The sequence below is a fragment of the Eupeodes corollae genome, chromosome 3 (genome assembly GCF_945859685.1).
Source record: "Eupeodes corollae chromosome 3, idEupCoro1.1, whole genome shotgun sequence".
In the NCBI taxonomy this organism is placed as follows: domain Eukaryota; kingdom Metazoa; phylum Arthropoda; class Insecta; order Diptera; family Syrphidae; genus Eupeodes; species Eupeodes corollae.
Window position 1 is genome coordinate 68,972,580 of NC_079149.1, and position 21,230 is coordinate 68,993,809.

At 31.9% G+C, this 21,230-nt stretch overlaps 2 protein-coding genes across 4 annotated transcripts in view; one reads left to right on the top strand and one right to left on the bottom strand.

The window, feature by feature from the left end:
• The window catches only part of LOC129949497 (hillarin), a 57,874-nt gene that overhangs the window by 19,838 nt on the left and 16,806 nt on the right, over nucleotides 1-21,230 (top strand). For all 3 annotated transcript variants that reach the window (XM_056060997.1, XM_056060998.1, XM_056060999.1), the window contains 3 exons: nucleotides 6,123-6,682; nucleotides 11,640-11,784; nucleotides 15,110-15,300. In XM_056060997.1, coding sequence (XP_055916972.1) covers nucleotides 6,494-6,682; nucleotides 11,640-11,784; nucleotides 15,110-15,300 — 525 coding nt within the window. In that variant the 5' untranslated portion in view covers nucleotides 6,123-6,493. The remainder of the gene's footprint in view (nucleotides 1-6,122; nucleotides 6,683-11,639; nucleotides 11,785-15,109; nucleotides 15,301-21,230) is intronic.
• On the bottom strand, nucleotides 3,523-5,202 carry LOC129949498 (transcription factor Adf-1-like). Its single transcript, XM_056061000.1, has 4 exons — nucleotides 4,863-5,202; nucleotides 4,666-4,798; nucleotides 4,444-4,603; nucleotides 3,523-4,380 (listed from the first exon to the last, which is right to left on the bottom strand). Exons 1-4 carry the CDS (start codon nucleotides 4,911-4,913, stop codon nucleotides 4,068-4,070), a joined length of 657 nt encoding a protein of 218 aa, XP_055916975.1. The 5' UTR covers nucleotides 4,914-5,202; the 3' UTR covers nucleotides 3,523-4,067.

The window sequence follows — 21,230 nt, forward strand, 5'->3', positions numbered from 1 at the left end:
ATTTTTTTCAAACTTTAACTGAATTTTGACAACAAGATGTTTTGAAAGATAAAAGTAAATTAAAGCCAATATCTCAAAGTTTTGAAAAGATATTTGAGTCGAAAATCAATTTTTACCCACTTTTATAAATTTTTTTTTAGGTTTTTATTTTTTGTAAAAAAACTGTCAATTCGATTTTTTTCAAACTTTAACTGAATGTTGACAACAAGCTGTTTTGAAAGATAAAAGTAAATTAAAGCCAATATCTCAAAGTTTTGAAAAGATATTTGAGTCGAAAATCAATTTTTACCAACTTTTATAAATTTTTTTTTAGGTTTTTATTTTTTGTAAAAAAACTGTCAATTAGATTTTTCTCAAAATTTTGTCAGATGTCAAAAACATTATTCTTCGTTGCACAAAATTGTTTTAGAGATGAAATTATATTTCAGTCGTAAAATTTTGGAGGTGACAAATTTTTTTTTTCAGTTTTATTGATTTAAAAAAAAAAACCGTTATATTGATTTTTTTCAAAAAATATACCTGTTTGGTATCATGTTACAATATATTATATAAAATTTAATTCAAGTCTCTAGCGTTTTTGGTTCGTAAGATATTTAGGGTTAACCAAAATTTTCACCATTTTTTCAAACTGCTTTATAAAAAAAACCACCCACGCAATATTCTTGAGAGCCCTTTCTGCATCTTTCTGTCATATTATCTGTATAACAAAATTTATTTGAAGTCGATATCTCTTCTGGTTCTTGAGCTATGGACGACGAAAAAAACGTCGCGAACGTACGGACGTGTGGACGTACGGACGTACGGACGTACAAACTTACGTACACCCGCACGCACAGACATCTTTCTAAAAATCTTTTATTTCGACTCTAGGGACCTTGAAACGTCGAGAAATGTCAAAATTTTCAATTTGACAAATCGGACCCATTACAATAACTTCCTATGGGAAGTTAATTAAAGCTCTCAACCAAAGGTTTTATAAAAGATGTAGTGATTCAAATAATATGTTAATACAAAATTTAGTAAGTCAATAATATCAATACTTGTAAAATTGAAACTATAATTATTTATTTGCTTATTTATTAAACTATGTACTTATTCTTTTATTTATTAATTAATTTATTTATTTATTAATTTATTAACTTCCCATAGGAAGCTATTGCAATGGGTCCGATTAGTCAAATAGAAAATTTTGACATTTCTCGACGTTTCAAGGTCGCTAGAGTCGAAATAAAAGATTTTTAGACAGATGTCTGTGCGTGTGTGTGTACGTACGTTCGTACGCGACGTTTTTTTCGTCGTCCATAGTTAGAGAACCAAAAGAGATATCGACTTCAAATAAAATTTTTATAAAGATAATAAGGCAGAAAGGACTCTCAAGAAAATTGCGTGGGCGGTTTTCTAACCATAGCAGTTCAAAAAAAGTTGGACATTTTGGTTAAGCCTAAAAATCTCGTGAACCAATGACGCTAGAGACTTGAATTAAATTTTATATTATATATTGTAAAGTAATACCAATCAAACATATTTTTGGAAAAAAATCCAATTAATTTTTTACAAAAAGAAAGAAAGAAAAGAAAACGTAAACAAAAGATTTAACAAAAGTTGGTGAAAATTGATTTTTGATTCGAATATCTTTTTAACAATTTGAGATTTTGGCTTCGAGCTTATTTTACTCAGTAAAATTTTGAGAAAAATCTAATCTAACTGTTTTTTTTGTAAAAATTAACACATAACAAAAAAACAATACTAAACTTGGTAAAAATTTATTTACGACTCAAAAATCGTTTAAAAATTAATAATATTGTCTTTAAACTCTTTTTATCTTACAGAAAATATTGTTTTCGATATTCAGTAGTTTTTTTTATAAAAATCCCACTAAAAAAATTACAAAAATAGTAAGCAAATTTTGTAAAAATTGATATTGATTCTCTCAAATTAATGTCGTTTACCCAATTTATAAAAATTTAAGAAATGCTACTTAAATTGGTATACAAAATTTTCGCAAAAAATCTATTTAACAAAACTGGATTTTCAAACTAAACAATTTTTTTATATTAAAAATATTGATGGTAATTTTAAAATTTGTAAGAATAATTCAACTGTAGTTATTAACTTTCATAACATTTTTAAGTTGTAAGATATATTTCAAATATCAAATCTCTGCGCAAGCTACTACGCAAATTTTTGTAAAGCCTTATCTATGAAAAATAAAGTATCTAACATCATCTTAAGCATTATTCACATGAGCACGACCAACGACCAACGAATGAACGAATATTCGTCGATTTTGACATTTCTTTCACATGAGAGTTTTTAATTCGTCGCGAATGAAGTTTGACTTATAATTTTTTTTTGTGTTTATCATTATTTTGTTTTGAAAACGAACGAGTGAGAACATGCGGTCGAAACTATATTTGTTTAAAAAAAAATTATTGGTGTCGTTGTTAATAAACAAAACAAGGAAAAGATTTCATGTTCATCCATTTAATGCAAATCGGAAAATTGAAGGAGAATATGTTTCCTTAATAAGACTGCTGGAAAAATATCCAGAAAAGTTCTTTACATATTTTAGGATGTCAAAGGAAACATTTGACTACATTTTGAGCTTGGTAAAGAACAACTTGGTTGCGAAACTTACTAGCTTTAGAAACGACATTATTTGCGCCAAGGAAAAGTTAGTAATTACTTTGAGGTAAGAGCTATTGTCCTTGTACAATATAAAGTTGTTTCAAATTTGTTAAAGATTATAATTTTTCCAGATTCTTAGCTACTGGTGCAAGCTTTGTCGACCTTGCCTACAGATTTCGAATGGGAGTGTCCACCGTAAAAAAAGTAATAGATACTACCCTTGAGGCTATTAACGCTAATTGCTTAGAAATCGCCATACCCAGTTCACTTTCAAAAGACGATTGGAAACAAATTTCATTAGAATTTTTTGAGCGCTGGAACTTTCCGAATTGCCTAGGTGCTGTGGACGGCAAACATGTTTTAACGTTTGCTCCAAAGAAAAGTGGAAGTTTTTATTTCAATTATAAAAAAACATTTTCGTACAACCTGATGGCAGTTGTGGATGCAAAATATCGATTTTTAATGGTTGACATAGGAGCTTATGGCAGTAACGCGGATTCGACAGTTTTCAGTTGCAGTCCTTTTGGCAACGCTTGGCTCAATAATCCTACAGAACTGAATATTCCAGAAGATTCACCTCTTCCTGGAACAACCACAAAATTACCCTATGTTATCATTGGAGATGAAGGCTTTGCACTGAAGTCAACAATCTTGAGACCTTTTCCTGGCCGAAATCTCTCACATAGGGAAAGAATTTTTAACTATAGGCAATACTTAAATATTTACACTTTTAAATATGTATTTATTTGAATAACCTTTTTCCTTACAGATTATCCAGAGCTAGGAGAGTAGTTGAAAATGCGTTTGGCATCATGGCCCATACTTGGAGAATTCTCCTGAAACGGTTGGAAGTTGGCAAAGAATCAGGTCATCGAATAATTCTAAGCTGTTGCATCCTCCACAATTTTCTCAGACAAAAAAACCATAGAAATATGTTTGAACAAGAAAATCCTATCCAAGATTCAGAAGATTCGATTTTAACGTCAACACTGGCTTCAGGATATGATGTTCGAGGAAAGTTTGCTAACTGGTGCTTGGAGGAAGGAAGTGTTAGCTTTCAATACGATATGATTTAATGAAACAATATTAGTTTAAAGTTTTAGTTTTAGTTTAGTTTTAATTTAATTAACTTGTGCCTATTCTATATTTACAAAACATAAATAAAAAATATACTCCATAATTTAAATAAAGCTTAGGACTAATTTCAAATAAAAATAAACAGAAATAAAAATATGCTTCCTGCACTAACAAAAAATGTACATTTCATAAAACTAAAAACTAATAAAAAAAAACAAGCAAAAGTAAAATAAAATCACATTTAAAATTTCAGTCTTCATATTTTAAAAAAAACTTACAACTAATTTGAAATAAAAATAAATAGAAATAAAAATATGCTTCCTGCACTAAAAAAATGTACACTTCACAAAACATTAAACATTTTAGTCGTCTTCAAATTCAATTTGATGAAAGACATTCAATGTCTGCGCCTCAAGTTTTGACTGCTTCCGCCGGGTCCAAGAACTGGCACGTTGTGCGAGTGACAAAAAAAATTTCTCCAGCGGAGTTGACTCTGGCTCATTAATTTGAGTCAATGCCGCCAAAACCTTTTCCGTATCAGACTCCCTTTTTCTCTTTCTTGCTGGTGGTGATGGTGTTTCCGAAGTCCAGCACGAAACCGTAGGGAATGAGTTCTCGGTATCATCCTGCAATTGGAAAGAGTTTTCTTTTCCTCGTGCCATATTCCCGACAGTTCTAGAAAACAAAGACACACAAACATTAACTAAAAACATTCAACAAAAGTTAATTTAAAACTACCTTGGCACTTCGATGTTCGGAACTAAAAACTTCATGATTTCGAAATACGGCCATGGCTTCTTAGAATATGCCTGCGACCCACTCGGCACATTTTTTTCTTTTTTATAATATTTTGAGAATGTATCTCTCAAATTCTTCCATCTATCTTTGCACGTTGTTACTGAAATAAAAAATGTTTACTTTAGAGCATGAAATATTCCCTGCAATATTTTTTTTAATTACCATCTGCATTCAAAACATATCCGATGTATTTCCAAATTTGTTCCTTCTTATTTCTATCGGAATAGAAAGGGTCGGCTTTATTGTAAAGCACTGGATTGGCCTCCACTTCTAAAATTAACCTTTCATCAAACTCCTGGAATTATTTTATATATTTATGATACTCATTTGAATTTTATTATCAACCAAATTTTCTTTACCTTTTTATCCATATTTTTTTCAAGAAGCCACAGCCGAACACCATTCACCATCGAAACCAAAACAAGAATGATTATTTTAGGTTAAGTACGAGCGATTATTTTATTCGTTGCAAGTGTGGATAATGTGGAACGCGAATAAAGTTTGACAGTTCGTATCAACTATAATTTTTTTCGCGACGAATAAATTTGTTTTCTTAAATTTATTAATATACGATATTGAAAAGTAAAAGTATGCATCATAAATCAAATAGAAACTATATTGCTATCGTTTTGTTAAGAATTTGTGTGGAAATATGTCTTAAAACGTATATATAAACTCACATTTTGTAATTCAATCGTCGTTCGTTGGTCGCGCTCATGTGAATACTACTTTAATCCATGAAAAGTGTTTAAATTAAAAAAATATATATCTAAACAAATGTATAACAATTTTTGTTGTATCGCCAACTAAAAAATATTTATTCAATTAAATTTTTTGAGAAACTTTTTGGTAACAAGTTGATTTTCATGTGACAATCTCAATTACGATCATAAATTATCATACAAATATTTTGTACATTCCGAACTTAAAAAAAAGCACTTCTTTCACAACATTATAATAAAAATAACCCTTTGATTTTACAAGAAACTTTAATGTTAGCTTTCCAATATTATAATTTATTTTGTTTACCATTTTCCGATGCAAACAAATTATACAGATTTCCGAAATTGATAATATTCAAATATCTTTTCATTTTTTCCCAAACTAAGAACATGTATTTTACCTACTGTTACCGCTGCTTTTATTCATTGTCAAGAGCATTCACTTTCTGATTGAAATCTTTTTCGGCGTCACTTTCGTTTTAATATATATAAAAATATACACATACATTATGTATGTGAGTTATAAACGGTAAACCTATGCATAATTTAAAAGACTTTCGTTTATTTTCTTGGAGAAAAATTATTGTTTATTTTGTTCATGACTCTGCCTAGACTAAGAAATTTTGTTGTCACCTCTGGTTCAAAGAATTTAAATTACAATGAACGACTTGAATGTGTGATGAGTACTTTTTAATTGTATTTATCATCAAGATTCAATTCAACTATTTTAGAATAACTCAAAGAATATGGAGCAAAATCAACTCAAATTTGGCTTGGCAAAAAATAGTTGACTTTGTTAAACCCATAAGATCAATATGTCTTATTTTATTTCATACCACCTCATAATTATTAAATTAAAACTGGAAAAATTCAATATACCTTTCCTTATACTTTCAGAAATATAACCAACAAGCCCCTGTTCAATCAAAAAGCACCTTGAGTCCTGAATCTCATCAACCCTATACTTATCAAATTTCAACACTCCAGATCGTTTTGCGCAAATAAAATGCCGATAAGTTGTAATTTTTATGAATCTGGATGATTTCAAAAAACTATCCCAGCGCACGAAAGAAATACTCCGAGTGCAATATCATTCATCGCAGTGTAAGAAATCGAATTCACAACAAGAAAATAAAAATACAAAACTGAAGAAATCACAGACGGGCTGCTCTAATGCAATAAATACGGAGAATTGGTTCGCATCTGCAACAACTAAGAAGTATAGTGTTTTGCTTAGAGATTGTCTTCGATAATTAAAAATACCAAACATGTATCGACCAAATTTCTATGAATCCACATGCCTGCGTTGCAACGAAATCGTCTACCAGGTGGACCGAGTTGGCCCACTAAAAGACTTCACATTCTTTCATTCGGGCTGTTTCAAATGTGTCCACTGTGGGACGAAATTAACACTTAAAACGTATTTCAATAGCCAACACAAGCATGACGACAAGGAGGTAAGTTGAATATTAATTTTATTCAAATTTAAAAAATAATCGATATCGTAGTAGTGGGCAAATGAGCGAATGCGTGAGTGAGTCCGTGAGGAGCTTAGAGTCTGTAGCCATAGTTGGAGACATACAAAAGCGGCGTCGCTCGTCGGACGGCAGCGTAGCGACGACGACGACGACGACGGACGCTGTATATAACGCGAACGTTAATTGTGTCAAATTGCTGAGCGTGCGCGAGTGGGTGATCGGGTTGATAAAAATGTTCTTATTACCATATTTACTTGACTTTGGATTCTTTATTTACATACTACACACATGCATACTGAATAGAGAAACGCAAGGGAAGTGTTTCCATTTCATTGAAGAACTAGAATCGATTCTAGCCTCCTATTGGAGGTGAATGTACTAATTTTTCGTCTATGGGCGTTTTATTGCTAACAGATATGTTTATGTACTTACTTTTGAAATGAAAAGCGAAAGTGGAGCTTTTTGTTGATTGATTGTGAAAAAAGATTACAATGTGCTATTGTTCATTTTACTGTTTTATAATACGTAGGTTCAATGACTTTCACTTTATTTAGTCACCTGAAACGCTTTCTGAATGACCTTTCCTGAAATAACAATTTTTAGGTTATTTGATTATGTATGTTTAAAAGAGGCAAACTGTTTTAAAAGTTAACTATTCGGTCATACGCAACATTGGTAATAATTTGTTAATGCAGTTGGAATTTTATAGCTCTTAACTCACTGGTGTATAATTTGATATAGGTTCTTAAATTTTTTGGGTAAAATTGAGAAATCTGAAGGGTATTTCAAGATTTTAGTCTATTTGACAAAATATTCCGGTATTGAAATTATATTACTGGTGTTCTGTGCAAAAATTCAACTTTTTAGTTCCAATTCGGTGCAAAAAATACGCCGGTTCACAGCTAGTTTTTTTTAATATGCCATTAATGGCGCATACAAAAGTTCAACTTTTAATCAATCAACATGACGTACTTTATACACCAAATTTTAACGAGCAATTAATTGAGGGTTCCGCCATGGTTTGATTCTCAAGTTAAAAATTTTAAAAACAAAAGAAACAAAGCTTTGATAAAGTATAATCAAACAGGAACTGATGATGATTTTAGGATGTTCATTATAATAAAACAAGTTTTCACTGACATCATATATGATAACTACATTCGGAAAATTGAATTAAAATAGAATACACGTAAGGCTTGCTCACAATAGTTTTTGTTTCGAAAGATGAAAAACCGTTCAATAGTTTTTCAAACTATCGCTAACATACGCAGACAGAAGCAGAGGAGTACTTTAATTTATAATATTATAATGATAATGGTCAATTTAATTTTACTTTATTACGTGGTTTATTATACTTTTATACAACCTATATGTATATCTACAACTCAGTTTATGTTTAAAATTCAGATTCTATTACGAAATAAAGTTATTATTATAAAATGTTGTCTGTTTTACAATAGGAACTTAATGCAAACATTTATTTTTCCCACATTTAAAAGACTCAAATACGCATAATTTCTTCATAAGATATATTCAGTTAAGGTTATTTTGGAAAAATTAAAAAAAAAAAAAACTCCAATTAAAGTAATTTTTCTCAAACGGCCTTCTCAACAAGGGCACGCCACTCAACAACTTGCAGCAGCTACTAATTAAGCTCCCACTATAGTTTTTTTTTTTTGTGACAAACATCAAACAGAAATTGTTGGTTGGTGATGGCTATTTTGAGACCACAACTTTCTATGAGACTGATGCTATAATGCTGCTTCATATAAAGATAAAAGATCCACATTGGCAACATTAAAGAAAAGTATTACTTTAGCAATATTTTTTTTTTACTTTTAAACGTTGAAGGGCCCTTGCTACAACGATAAAATATTTGATGTAACTACTTGCAAGTAACTTTCGTCTTCCTTCAAAAGTCTAACGGCCAGCTATAATTGGACATTGTTTGAGATATTATGATAAATTTTATAAGTAACTATTTCCCTGTTTTGAGGTTTCTTTTAAGGTTACGTTAAAGTCAATGATCGCCTACACACGTTATAATGCATAAATCTGTTCACATTGCGTAAACTTTTAAATAATAGTGCGAAAAAAGCTTACAGGTTGATAATCCTAAGATACATTGATTTTGCAATTTTATGCACTGACAACTAAAATCTGTGAATATATTTGGTTTTGAATTTTTATAATAAAAAAAAAACTGTCAATAAGACTATATTTAATTGTTTTGTTTGTTTCATAATTTTAAACATGTATAAGATCTGAACAACATGTTGGTGATTGTATATCAGGGATTCTATATCCCCTTTTTTTTTAGTCTAAGATACGTAGAAGCAATGGCTACCCTCATCTGTCATTTGATAATGACCAATACTTTATCAAAGATACTAATTATAAAAACAATTTGCGCTATTACAAAATAAGAGTGCATTTTTGAATTCGATTACCGTCTTCTGTTATTCTCAAAATCTTGGCATATATGGAAAGACTAAGACATAAAGATGAAAACAAACTAGGGTTGCCTACTTTTGGAAGGCAGCATGGCTCAAAGAGGTGGGTCTGCGGAGTAAATATAAATAATATATAGTCTTTTAATTGATTTTGTTGTCAAATGAATTTAATGTAATTTAACTCTTGTTCGAAAAATATTATAAAAAAAGAGGCTGGGATGCGACCCACACTGATAACTTCCCATCCCGTCTGTCGATTTGTCTTGCTTAAAAGTTTGTCCATATGTACTCGTATCAATTTTTACCAAATTTGCGTACTATTTTTAGTAGATTTTATTTTTTTATGAAATAACGGACTGTTAGATTTTAATATACAAATTACTTAATATTGAAAACAATATTTTCTGTAAAACAAAATAAGTTTGAAGCCAATATTTTGAATTTTTGAAAAGCTATTTGAGCCGAAAGTAAATTTTTACCAAGTTTAAGTATTGTTTTTTTTTTTTATAGTTTTATTTTTTTGTAAAAAACTTTCAATTCGATTTTTTTTATAATTTTACCAATTGTTGAAAACAATATTTCTTATAAGATAAAATTACTTTGAAGCTATTATTTCAAAGTTTTTAAAAGATATTTGAGTCGAAAACCATTTTTTACCAACTTTTGTTAATTTTTTGTTCGGTTTTTAATTTTTTGTAAAAAAAACTGTCACGTCGATTTTTTCAAACTTTAACTGAATGTTGACAACAAGATTTTTTGAAAGATAAAAGTAAATTAATGCCAATATCTCAAAGTTTTGAAAAGATATTTGAGTCGAAAATCAATTTTTACAAACTTTTATACATTTTTTTTTAGGTTTTTATTATTTGTAAAAAAACTGTCAATTCGATTTTTCTCAACATTTTTTAAAATGTTGAAAACATTATTTCTTAAAAGATAAAATAAGCTTGAAGCCAAAATTTCAAGTTTTTGAAAAGATATTTGAATCGATATTCAATTTTTACCAACTTTGAGTAATGTTTTTTTTAGATTTTTATATTTTATAAAAAAAAACTGTCAATTCGATTTTTCTCAAAATTTTATAATATGTCAAAAACATTATTCTTCGTAGCAAAAAATTGTTTAAGAGATGAAATCATATTTCAGTCGTAAAATATTGCAGGTGACAAATGTTTTTTTTCAGTTTTATTGATTTATAAAAAAAACCGTTATATTGATTTTTTTCAAAAAATATACCTGTTTGGTATCACGTTACAATGTATTATATAAAATTTAATTCAAGTCTCTAGCGTTTTTAGTTCGTAAGATATTTAGGGTTAACCAAAATGTTCACCCTTTTTTTTCAAACTGCTATGGTAAAAAAACCACACACGCAATATTCTTGAGAGCCCTTTCTGCATCTTTCTGCCTTATTATCTGTATAACAAAATTTATTTGAAGTCGATATCTCTTCTGGTTCTTGAGCTATGGACGACGAAAAAAACGTCGCGTACGTACGAACGTACGGACGTACAAACGTACGTACACACGCACGCACAGACATCTTTCTAAAAATCTTTTATTTCGACTCTAGGGACCTTGAAACGTCGAGAAATGTCAAAATTTTCAAATTTAACAAATCGGACCCATTACAATAACTTACTATGGGAAGTTAAAAATAAATAAATTGGGTGCGCAACAGTCCGTTTGAGTACTAAGGCCTAGTGACTGACAACTCTCAATCATTCCTGTGTGCGAGTACTGTTGTCAGGGATGGGAGGGATCTACAGATTTAAGCTGAATCCGAACGGCAAATTTGAGAAAGCACTTTTCATGACAAGAATTACTCTTGGAGAATGTTTTGTTAATTCCTCGCAAGAGGCAGTACTCTTGAAAAAACTTTAGGTGGCATAGGGAGGGATCGAACCCAAGACCTCCAGTATGACAGTCCAACGCACTAACCATCATGCCACGGGTATATTATTCGAACAATATAGGGTTGCCTAAATATAAACAGGAATAATTTAGGGTTGCTTGCATTTGAAGTTTTAAGTATTTGGTTACCATACAAAATTTATTTCATTAAATTATCTGTCTAAAACTTATGGTTAACTACATTTTTAAATTTTAACACTGTTAAGTTACAAAAATTGATCCCATATGTATTTGAATCGATTTTTGTTTTAAATAAAAAGGTTGCTTAACCAAAAGTTGAACCAACCATGGTTTGGAAAGTGTCAATTACTTACCTTTATCTTTTATTTACTTGGTTTTGGTGTTTTTTGGTTTTTAACTGTATAGAGTTGCCCAGCTTAAATTGGCACAACACAGGATTGCCTAAGCCTTAGATTTTAAAAGTTCGGCAAGTGTAGAAAAGAAAATTTGTATTATAAAAAGCAAGCAAAATTAAGAATTGGTCTTAAGTGGTTAAATTTATGAAAAAAGTTATATAATTGTTAAATAATAATGCCCATAATACACTTATTTTTTTATACAATTTTCAGGTGTATTGCAGTTCACATGTACCAAAGAGTGGACCTGGTCATCTTGATCAAACATCTGTAGGTATAAGACAGGCTCTGAATGTGCCACGAACAAATAAATTTGTTAATGAGCAAATACGAGGTTCAAGATTAAATGGGATCGATGGTAAGTGATAACAAACTGTAAATATTTAATATGAATTAACAAATAAACATCTACAAAATGGGGCATATTCATATAGTCTTATCTTAAAGCCAAGCCGAATTAAACCGGAATCTAAAGCCTGTTCCACCTTCGGTTGGATTCTGTCAGAAAAATTGAGACATGTTGCCCTTCATAGCTCCAAGATGAATATTTACTCTTTCCGCGAGTGAGACATGAAGGGCCTATCCTTGCTTTGCCATCTCATCAGCACGTTGATTTCCATCAATGCCACTATGACCTGGAACCCAAATAAGATTGATACAGAGGTTGTTGTTTTAGCTGGATATTTCATGCCGACATTGTTGGACCAATATACAAGATGTTGTGGCCAAATTGATAGCCATAACATTCGCCTGCTTGCCAGTGTAGATATTCGTGTTTCTATTTTGGTTTGAGTTTGATTTGAGTATTTTACATGCTTCTCGAATTGCTAGTAATTCAGCTTGAAATTCACTGGCACAATCAGGTAGCCTTAAAAACTTAGAAACATTTAACGACTTATAGAATATTCCAGACCTAACTCCACACTCCACCTTTGAGTCGTCAATAAAGATCGAAGTCTTTCGTAACTTTGCCGTTCTTCCAATTCTTTTTGGCACGAAAGATGAGTTTAAGATCATTACTGAGGTTCAAGGCAGGGGTGCAGTAGTCGGCGTCTGTCTCAAAAAATTTCTGCTGGAAACAGTTTAACACTCCATATTTGACTCGTCAATAAATAGTGTTGACATGCCCAAAGGGGCTGGAAAACCAATACGTTTTCTGGGAAATCCCATGAAGGTGACCTAATGATGATATAATAAGAGTTAAATATATTTTTACTTATTTTGCTAAGGGTAATGTATGTAACAAACTTAACATTACCTACATCACTCTGTCTGGATGAATGTTTCGAGCAAGAAATCTGCGCTCTTAAGACTTGCAGGTTTCCGGAGATTGGAATAAATCAATAATAAATGTTTTAGTTTTTTAATGAACCGATACGTTTCATAAAAGTCATCAAAACTGTTGATGCGATTTAGATAAAGCTTTCCTTTTCATCATTATTTAAGTAATTTATATCAAATAGAGGCTTATAATACCAGTGGCGTGAAGGTAGATTGTGCAGGACAATCGTACCGCCTCTTGCGAAGAATTCACAAATGATCCAAGAGTAATTATTATTCTCATGAAAAATGCTTTCTCAAATTGACCGTTCATATTCGGCCTATAACTTTGGGTCCCCTCCATACCTGACACTACTCGTACACAGGAATGGTGGAAAGTTGTAAGTCACCATTTTTTTTATCAAAAGAATTAAATAAAGAGTTAAATAGCTTAAAATATCATATTTAGTTTTCAAGTTATCGTCTAAGACTGGATTTAATTTTTCTAAAAATCTATACTGGAGTTAAGTTTAGCAAAAACGAAATCGGAACCAAGCAAAGAACTGTGAATATGCCCCAACGTATTTAGATATGTTCCTATGTACACATATACGTGGCTCCCAGCCAAAATTATGCCCTCAGTTTCTTTGCTGAAAAACTTAAATAAAGAGGGAACCGCTTGAAAATGAAAAGAAAACCATATACGTTATATTATTTATTAGGTTTATTCCAATGATGGTTTTAACGAAAAATGAAAAATTTATAAATGTTTAATAGCAGCTCATTTTCAATTCCATTCGTGTTTCAATCGCATGATTAAATATTTCGAATTTGTGTTTTCGAAATGGGACGCCATACGTGTATTAAAGATGGAAAAAGCCAACGAAAAATTGCAGAAATAGTTAAAATTAGTTATTCGACAGTGCAACATATAATTGAACATCATTATATCCGTGAAAATCGAGTGGTCAGTAAGGCAAAAGGAGCTTCAAATAAAATATTTTCCGATAGTGATTGCCGATGGATTGTAAAAAGTGAAGAAAGATCCTACTTTAAGTGCACCAAAATTAGTCCAGGATGCAGAAAAATATTTACATAAAAAGTGCGGATCTTAAGAGATGCCGATTTTAATGGAAGAAGTTCCAGAAAAAAGCCCTTCATCAGCAGTAAAAACAAAATAGAAAGAATCAAATTTGCTAGTATGCATCTTAACATGGACGAATTTTTTGGAACACCGTAATATTTACTGATGAAAGTAAATTTAATCTTTACGGATCGGATGGTAAGAGGTACGTTTGAAGACAGCCAAATACGGAGCTTCAGCCGAAAAATTTGCCTGGGACAGTGAAACACGGTTGAGTTCATGTTATGGTGTGGGGCTCTATGTCTTCTGCTGGTGTATAGGAAACCTCGAAGGTAATATTAATATGTTGCAAAGTGCTGAAAAACTCAACATCAATTACAGTTTTCGACTACATCAAAATAACGACTCAAACACAAGTCTGGAATTGTGCAAACTTGGTTAATCTGGAACTGCTCTCATGTTATGCAACCGCCTGCCCAGTCGCGAGACCTAAATGATATCGAAAACTTATGGTCAAAGATGGAGCGCGAAATTCGAAAACATGCAATTTCATTTAAGCAAGATTTAAAAAAGTCACTTTTGGTAGAATGGGGCACCATATCCTTGTAATACACCTAAAAGCTTGCTAAATCAATGTTAAAAAGACTCGATTCAGTGCTTAAGCAAAAATGGTATCCGCCGAAACACTAAGAAGATTTTACGACTTTTTTCCACTGTTAAAACAACTTTATTTATGGAACTTAACACATTGCAGCATTTTAGCTGAGACATTGTTTCTAAACAAAAAAAAAATATAGCAGTTTAGCTATTAAAAATATAAAAACTTTATTTTTTATTAAAACCACCAATTGAATAAACGTAATAAATAATATAACGCATTGTTTTCTTTTCATTTCGAAGTGGTTCCCTATTTATTTAAATTTTTCAGCAAAGAAATAAAGTGCATCATTTTGGCTATGAGCCACTATATATATGTATATGCTAGGATGGGTATCGTATATTAAAAGTATTTTAGATATTTTCCAAATAAAATATTAAAAGTCATTCATGAAAAACTTTTTAAAAATTTTTCAAAATTAAATAAAATAAGAAAATTGTTATTATTTACATATGTATTATTACTTAAGAACTGCAAACAAATATCACAATTTTAAATTTTAAAGGTTTTTTGATTGTTCGAAGTTTCCAAAAGTGTTTTTCTAAATAATAATACAAATTAAAATATTACCCATTAATATCTAACATAATTTTTAAAATTTCAATAACAAAATGCTGTATTAAAGTTTACATATTTGAAGGTTAAATTCAAATGATCATAAAATTAACCATATCGTTACAGGTGTAAGTTCCCGTCAATCTACGCCAAATGGCTATGGCAGCCGTGAAGTTAGTTCACCCTCACAAAACGACTCTGACTACAAGTACGGCCGCTTCGATGCAAGTGCCTTACACATTGCACATGCAATCAAACAAACCGAGATCCAAAAAGCCTACAATAAGCAACGAGAAAAACCAATCGATTTCTACTTGGTGAGTTATTTGTCCTTATGTATATGATACCGTGATTTTATAAAGTGTTTGTGAAAAACCACCCAAACGCTGTCAGAGATATTATTTTTTTTTAAATTTAAATCCTCATTTGCGGAACTGGCTTTGACTTGGACCAGATATATCAGACAACTGAAGGCAATTGTGCATACATAGTACCAACTTGTAGAATCGCCATATTAAAACTTGCGTGATAACTTTCTTTTGAGCCAAAAATCGCACGCTAATAAAGAAGAAAAATTGAGTAATTAAAGTATCTAGATACTATTCAGGGCATAACATATAAAGCAAAAGCTGCATCATTATATTTCTTTATAACATATACAAAAACAAACTTATCTATATTTACATACACATACATATGTATGAAACGAGAGTGAGGTTTGCTTTTCTAAAATAGCCTTGTAGGTATCATAACATCAAACACCATTGCGCGTCATGCAACCGACCATATTTTGTGGGGCGAGATCTCCTAAAGTTCGTTAACCATAGACAACAGTTGGTATCGGTATCTGAGAGATACAGATAGAAAAGAGGTGCAGTACGAAATGCATTAAATATTTGTTTGAATTTGAAGTACATGGCTCGTATAAAAATATTCAAAAAGTAAGAGAGTAAAATTCCGAAACAAACGCGATATTTGAATGGAATAGAGTTGAATGGATGAATTACATTACAAACTAATTTTTTACATTCAAATTTTTCTGACTGGTATTTGCATTTCAATGAAGTTGGCAGGTACATACATTACGAGTATTAGGCACAGTGGGTTATTTGTAAATTGAACAATCAAATGTTAATCAGTGATGTGGAATAAGAAAGAAACAAAAAACCCTTTTCCAACTTGAAAGAAAAGCAGAAACATGAACAAATTCGATTTATGAATCAATAATATTACCAAAATATGGAAAAAAAATGATTCTTAATTACCAGTTGGGTTTCAAATGTAACTATGGATGCATATTTATGTATTAAAAGAAATTTCTACGAAAAAAAATATAGAAATTGTGTCAAATAACCCACTGTACCAACATCGGCAATCTCCGCACAAATTAAATAAAGCACAACGCAGAATATAATTTATTTTATAAAAGTTGTTCAATCCTGAAAGTTGGAACTAACTGCGTGTGTGTTTGTGTGGGAAGCTTGGAATAGCGGTGATGTGATATTTTATGGCACTTTCTCATGAGAAATAATGTTGTAGGTATACCAAATGCGATTCATGGTCAAGTCTAAGGAACTCAAAACTGTCATTGTTATTTTTAATACAAAAAAAACAGTTTACGATTTTAGTATAGAGCTAGTGCAGTACTTCTGAAAATGTTTATATTAAATGCACGTAAGCATACTGAGTGATTGACGTCAAACATGTCACCAAAAATGGGCACGGTCACAATAGGTAGAATAACGTTCAATAATATGATAATATGGGGGTACATTGTTCTTCTTAGTGTGCATGGGCATTTTGTGTTATTTTGAATTCTAAGCTCTTAAAAATAATAAATTGTCAATCTTGCGTTTGGTTGTTACTTGCATTCAAGCTTCTTAGATACATATTTTCGATAATCTTGCTACTTACAGGAATATACAAAAGCCCAAAGGACTATTTTTTGAACTAGATTGATATTGAGGTGAAAAAAAATTCCAACAATAATTTATTAAGGAATACGGGTGTTTTTTTTATTTCTGAACATATACCCTTTTGCTAGGTAAACCATACTACCATCATATTTATTAGAATGCCTCTTTTAAATCGAATAATTTTCCATCAACGTTTGCCTCTACGCCACTATAGACATGTTCTTTACACGCACAATACCTCACACTATAACGAGTAGATCATTCAAACTACGAGTATGTAAATGCCACATGCTATATCGTGAGTCTTTTAATCATAAAGCAAATGGTATAATGACAATCGTTTATCACACATTTAATTTCATGCTAACAATATGCCATTCACAATGCGCATATGATTCAGTTGTGATAAATTTTAAGCCTTCGCCAAAGGCATGACAATTATATTTACCTTCAAGTGAGGACAGGCTGCATCAATTGTTGGGAACTATGTGATTCGAATCTAAACCAGGAGCAATGCACCAATGGTTTCCTCTCAATTCAACTTAATTGACCGATTAATGTTTTCAAATAAAACCTTTATAAAAATAAAAGAGAAAGATCCATGAGTGACCACAGTGCTTTAAAATAAAAGGAATTTGAAAAATTCAGCTCACGCAAAACAAACGTAAACTTAAAATAGCAAAACAACTTACTGCAGTCATTTTGCAAGTTGTTGATTTAGGACGATTTCTACATACCAAATCTTAAACACAAACTAATAGATTACACAGACATTATAAATATATATAATCTGTTCATAAGTACAAAGCAGTACAACAATATCGAGTTAAAAAAATCACCACAGCTGCCAGGCAAATGTTTAACAACAAAACCAAAAGGTACGTGGTACGATGCGCAAACTTCTTCGTTCCATTAACTATTTGCCAATATATGTTCCTATAATTTAAATTACTAATTAGATTGGCACGCATCAGTTAAGCAGTAACTGGCCCATAATCACGCAACCAATGGTCTCGGATGTTTGCATTTTTGCTTATATTTAGAGTAAGCTATACTAACAACATAAGATTGCTGTATTTATAATGTGAGTTATGTATAATGAATTTAATGATATAGATATGATTTTTAAAGCGCATGATTATACAGTTTAAATTGTATATTTCTTAAGGCTGCAGCTGCAGTTATGGAAAATACTTGCATTTATATAGGGTTTGATATAGATTGAAATAACGCATTTGTTCTGCTTTCCATAAACAGTTTTTTCAATACTTTCTTAAGGTTTTCTTCGAAGAAAAATAAATCAATAAATAAGGTGGCTCAGCCGCTCCGGGACCTAGTGACTACTGACAACTCTACTGGGTGCGAATTATGTCAAGGATGAATGGCTCCTACAGTTTTTATGATATATCCAACCAGATAATTTAAAAAAAAAAAACACTTTTTATGACAAGAATTACTCTTGGTTGATTTTTTGGTTCCTCGCAAGAGACAGTACTGGCGAAAAAACTATAGATTTCTCAAATCTTGAACCCACAACCTCTGGCATTGCAGTTCTATGCATTTTGTTTTGTATTAATTTATTCTTAAAACTGTCTTAAAGCAATTCAAAAATTAATAAAAATATCCTAATTAACCATAACTTACAACTAACTTACAGGTCCCATACGGACACTCTAAGTGAAACAATAATACTTAATTCTAATGTCTTTTGGTCGTACGATCTATTTTATTGTAATTCATTTTATTTGTTTTTTGTGTATTAGAAACTTTCAATTTTTTTTATTTTTACTTAAAAACTACTTAAATAATGTCCTTTAAAAAAAAACTTAAAACTAACTTAAACTACCTAAAAATTACTTATAACTAGAACAACCTCAGCAACAAATTAAACTATCTTACATTTTTGCTTTTCATTTTGTGTTCCATATTCCATGTTTTTTTTTATTTATTTTTTTTGTTATTTTATTTTTGTGGCAACATGTCTATTCTACTGAAAACTAAACCCTAAGACCATAAAACATATATCTAAGCCGCCCAAGGCTTAAACATCCTGACTACCCACTATAAAGTGTCGATTGAAGCCGCTCAAGCGTGCACTTTCAAAATACTCGTCGTTTGGATAGAACGCCAAAATTAAATTGTTGGCCGAAGACATAGCTCTTGCAATGTGACCAAAAACGAGTTTTATCACAAAATTGTCAATTCTGTTGATTCGAGCCCCGTTGCATAGGACCTTGTTGGAATAGTAATGCACGTAAGAAGATTGGGCTGTTCGATATTAGCCGGTACAGCAACGGGGGGCAACGTTGAACCACAAGGAAAACCATAAACGATCATCGGCCGTATGGGGGCCATGTAGCAAATTACCTTCACTCTGGGGTCAAGCCGACTACTATAAAACAGCGAGCAGTTTCGCTAGAGCGAAAGCTCCTCTGGCAATAGTCAGAGCAGCATTTATGTATATGTCTGTCGAAATATAAATAATGATCTAACCAGATACCGAGGTACTTCACTACACTTTTGCTCTCTAGTGGCTGCCCGATAAGACCAACGATGACCATCTTGCGCCAATTCTTGCATGTATCCCTCGTGGCCCTAGCCAATGGAGTCCGAAACAGAATTGTCTCCGACTTCTGGACATTTATTTTCAGTTTCCAGTCGTCACAATATCGCTGAATCTTATTGAAATTCTAACAACATCAACCTTTCGGGCCGTTCTGTACGCAATTAGATCGTCGGCGTACGCAATTGCCTTTATTAGACTATCAGATCGGTGGTGTAAATGCTGAAGAGAATCGGCGAAGTCACCGCTCCCTGTTAAAGACCATTTTTAATAAGGAATGTTGTGGAAGAAGTAACATTACTACTTTTGACAACAAACTTTCTACCGTTAAGCATATCATAAAGTATATACATCAATGGTTCAATTATGCCAAGCCTGCTCAGTTTTAGGTAAAGACCATATAACCATACGGTGTTAAAGGCCTTTTTCAAATCAACCAGAGCAGCACCTGTGCGTTGTTGTTTTGATTTATTCCATTGGATATCAAAACGAATTTAGACGCAGCATGAATTGTATTATTGTTTATCCGGAATTATTTTGTTGTTTGCAGCCCACTTAATCAGAGCCCTATTGATGATCTTTTCGAAAACTTTGCTGATGCTCTTAAGAAGGCTTATCGACCGAAGATTTGATGAGTTATAGTTGTCCTTTCCCTTTTTCAGGAGAGAATGAACCACAGGGTCTTCCAATGCACTGAATAATGAATCTTGAAGAGCATCTCTTCAGTTCTTTAGAGTTTCTGACACGAAAGGTCATTATCGTTCTCTTTCCTGAACATCTTGTTAATTTTGGGGAACATACTAGGGTCACTGGAATTAACTGACCGGATATTGCGGTCCCAATTGTTAATTGATAACCTGTAGTTCTCCTTAATAAACAGATTGATATTTTGTATTGACGACTAAAGTAAGTCGTCTGTACAAAATCTTGAGTCTTGTCAGTAAACCACTCTTTTGCCTACGTAGTGCGTCAATAGCCGCGTTTCTGTAAACGTTCATTTGGTACCGTTATTTGTACTTTGGTATTGTCCGTTCCATCGTTCGTTTTATTGTTTCGGCCATCTGTTATAATTGTTGATCAATTTCTGTATTTGTCAGATTTCTGTTGTTTGGTGGGGCTATGTCCCTCGAACGAAGTTCTTTTGCTAAGGCGTTAGTGAAACGGGGCCAGCGCATCTTACTGTAATTGTAAGAAAGCGTTGCAACGTATTCTTCCAACTTCACGCGTTCGTTTGGAATCTGCATTACTGTCGTACTCGACTGTATGTAAGCAGTTTCGAGAGTGATAACCCACTTTGTCTGTTATGTCAGTCTGATGTCGTACAGCAAAGATCCAGAAAGGAGCCGCTTCTTGAATGCGATGGCTTTTCAGTTGCCAGCAGGTCGACGCCATATTCAACGCTGTAAAGATTCATCAGATTAAAAAGATGGTTACCTCTGGGACAGTCCTAGGCATTAACCATTAGGCCACAGGTAGGTACTACTTTTTCAATGAATAATTTGTTCAATTAACGATAACTTAAAGATTAACATCCAATATTCGAACATTTTTAAAATCGAGTTTGCAAAACAGCTCTTTCGTTTTATTTGCCCAGGAAAGCAATGAACATATGCATTGTAAGCAAACTCTTTGGACTTTAAAATCCGAAACACAACAAAATATCAGCATAAGAGAAATTGTACTAAATTGTATACATTTTATGCTGCATGGAGTTGAAAAAAGACGAGATTCTACAATAACCTAGAAGAAACATTCACCACTATCCATT

What these genes read in the sequence shown, in the direction of transcription:
- LOC129949498 (XM_056061000.1), bottom strand. Translation starts at nt 4,913, where the DNA reads ATGGTGAATGGTGTTCGGCTGTGGCTTCTTGAAAAAAATATGGATAAA. An exon ending in AAAAAAATATGGATAAAAAG is followed by an intron (nt 4,799 to 4,862) that starts GTAAAGAAAATT and finishes AAATAATTCCAG; the next exon opens with GAGTTTGATGAAAGGTTAAT. An exon ending in ATATGTTTTGAATGCAGATG is followed by an intron (nt 4,604 to 4,665) that starts GTAATTAAAAAA and finishes TTTTTATTTCAG; the next exon opens with TAACAACGTGCAAAGATAGA.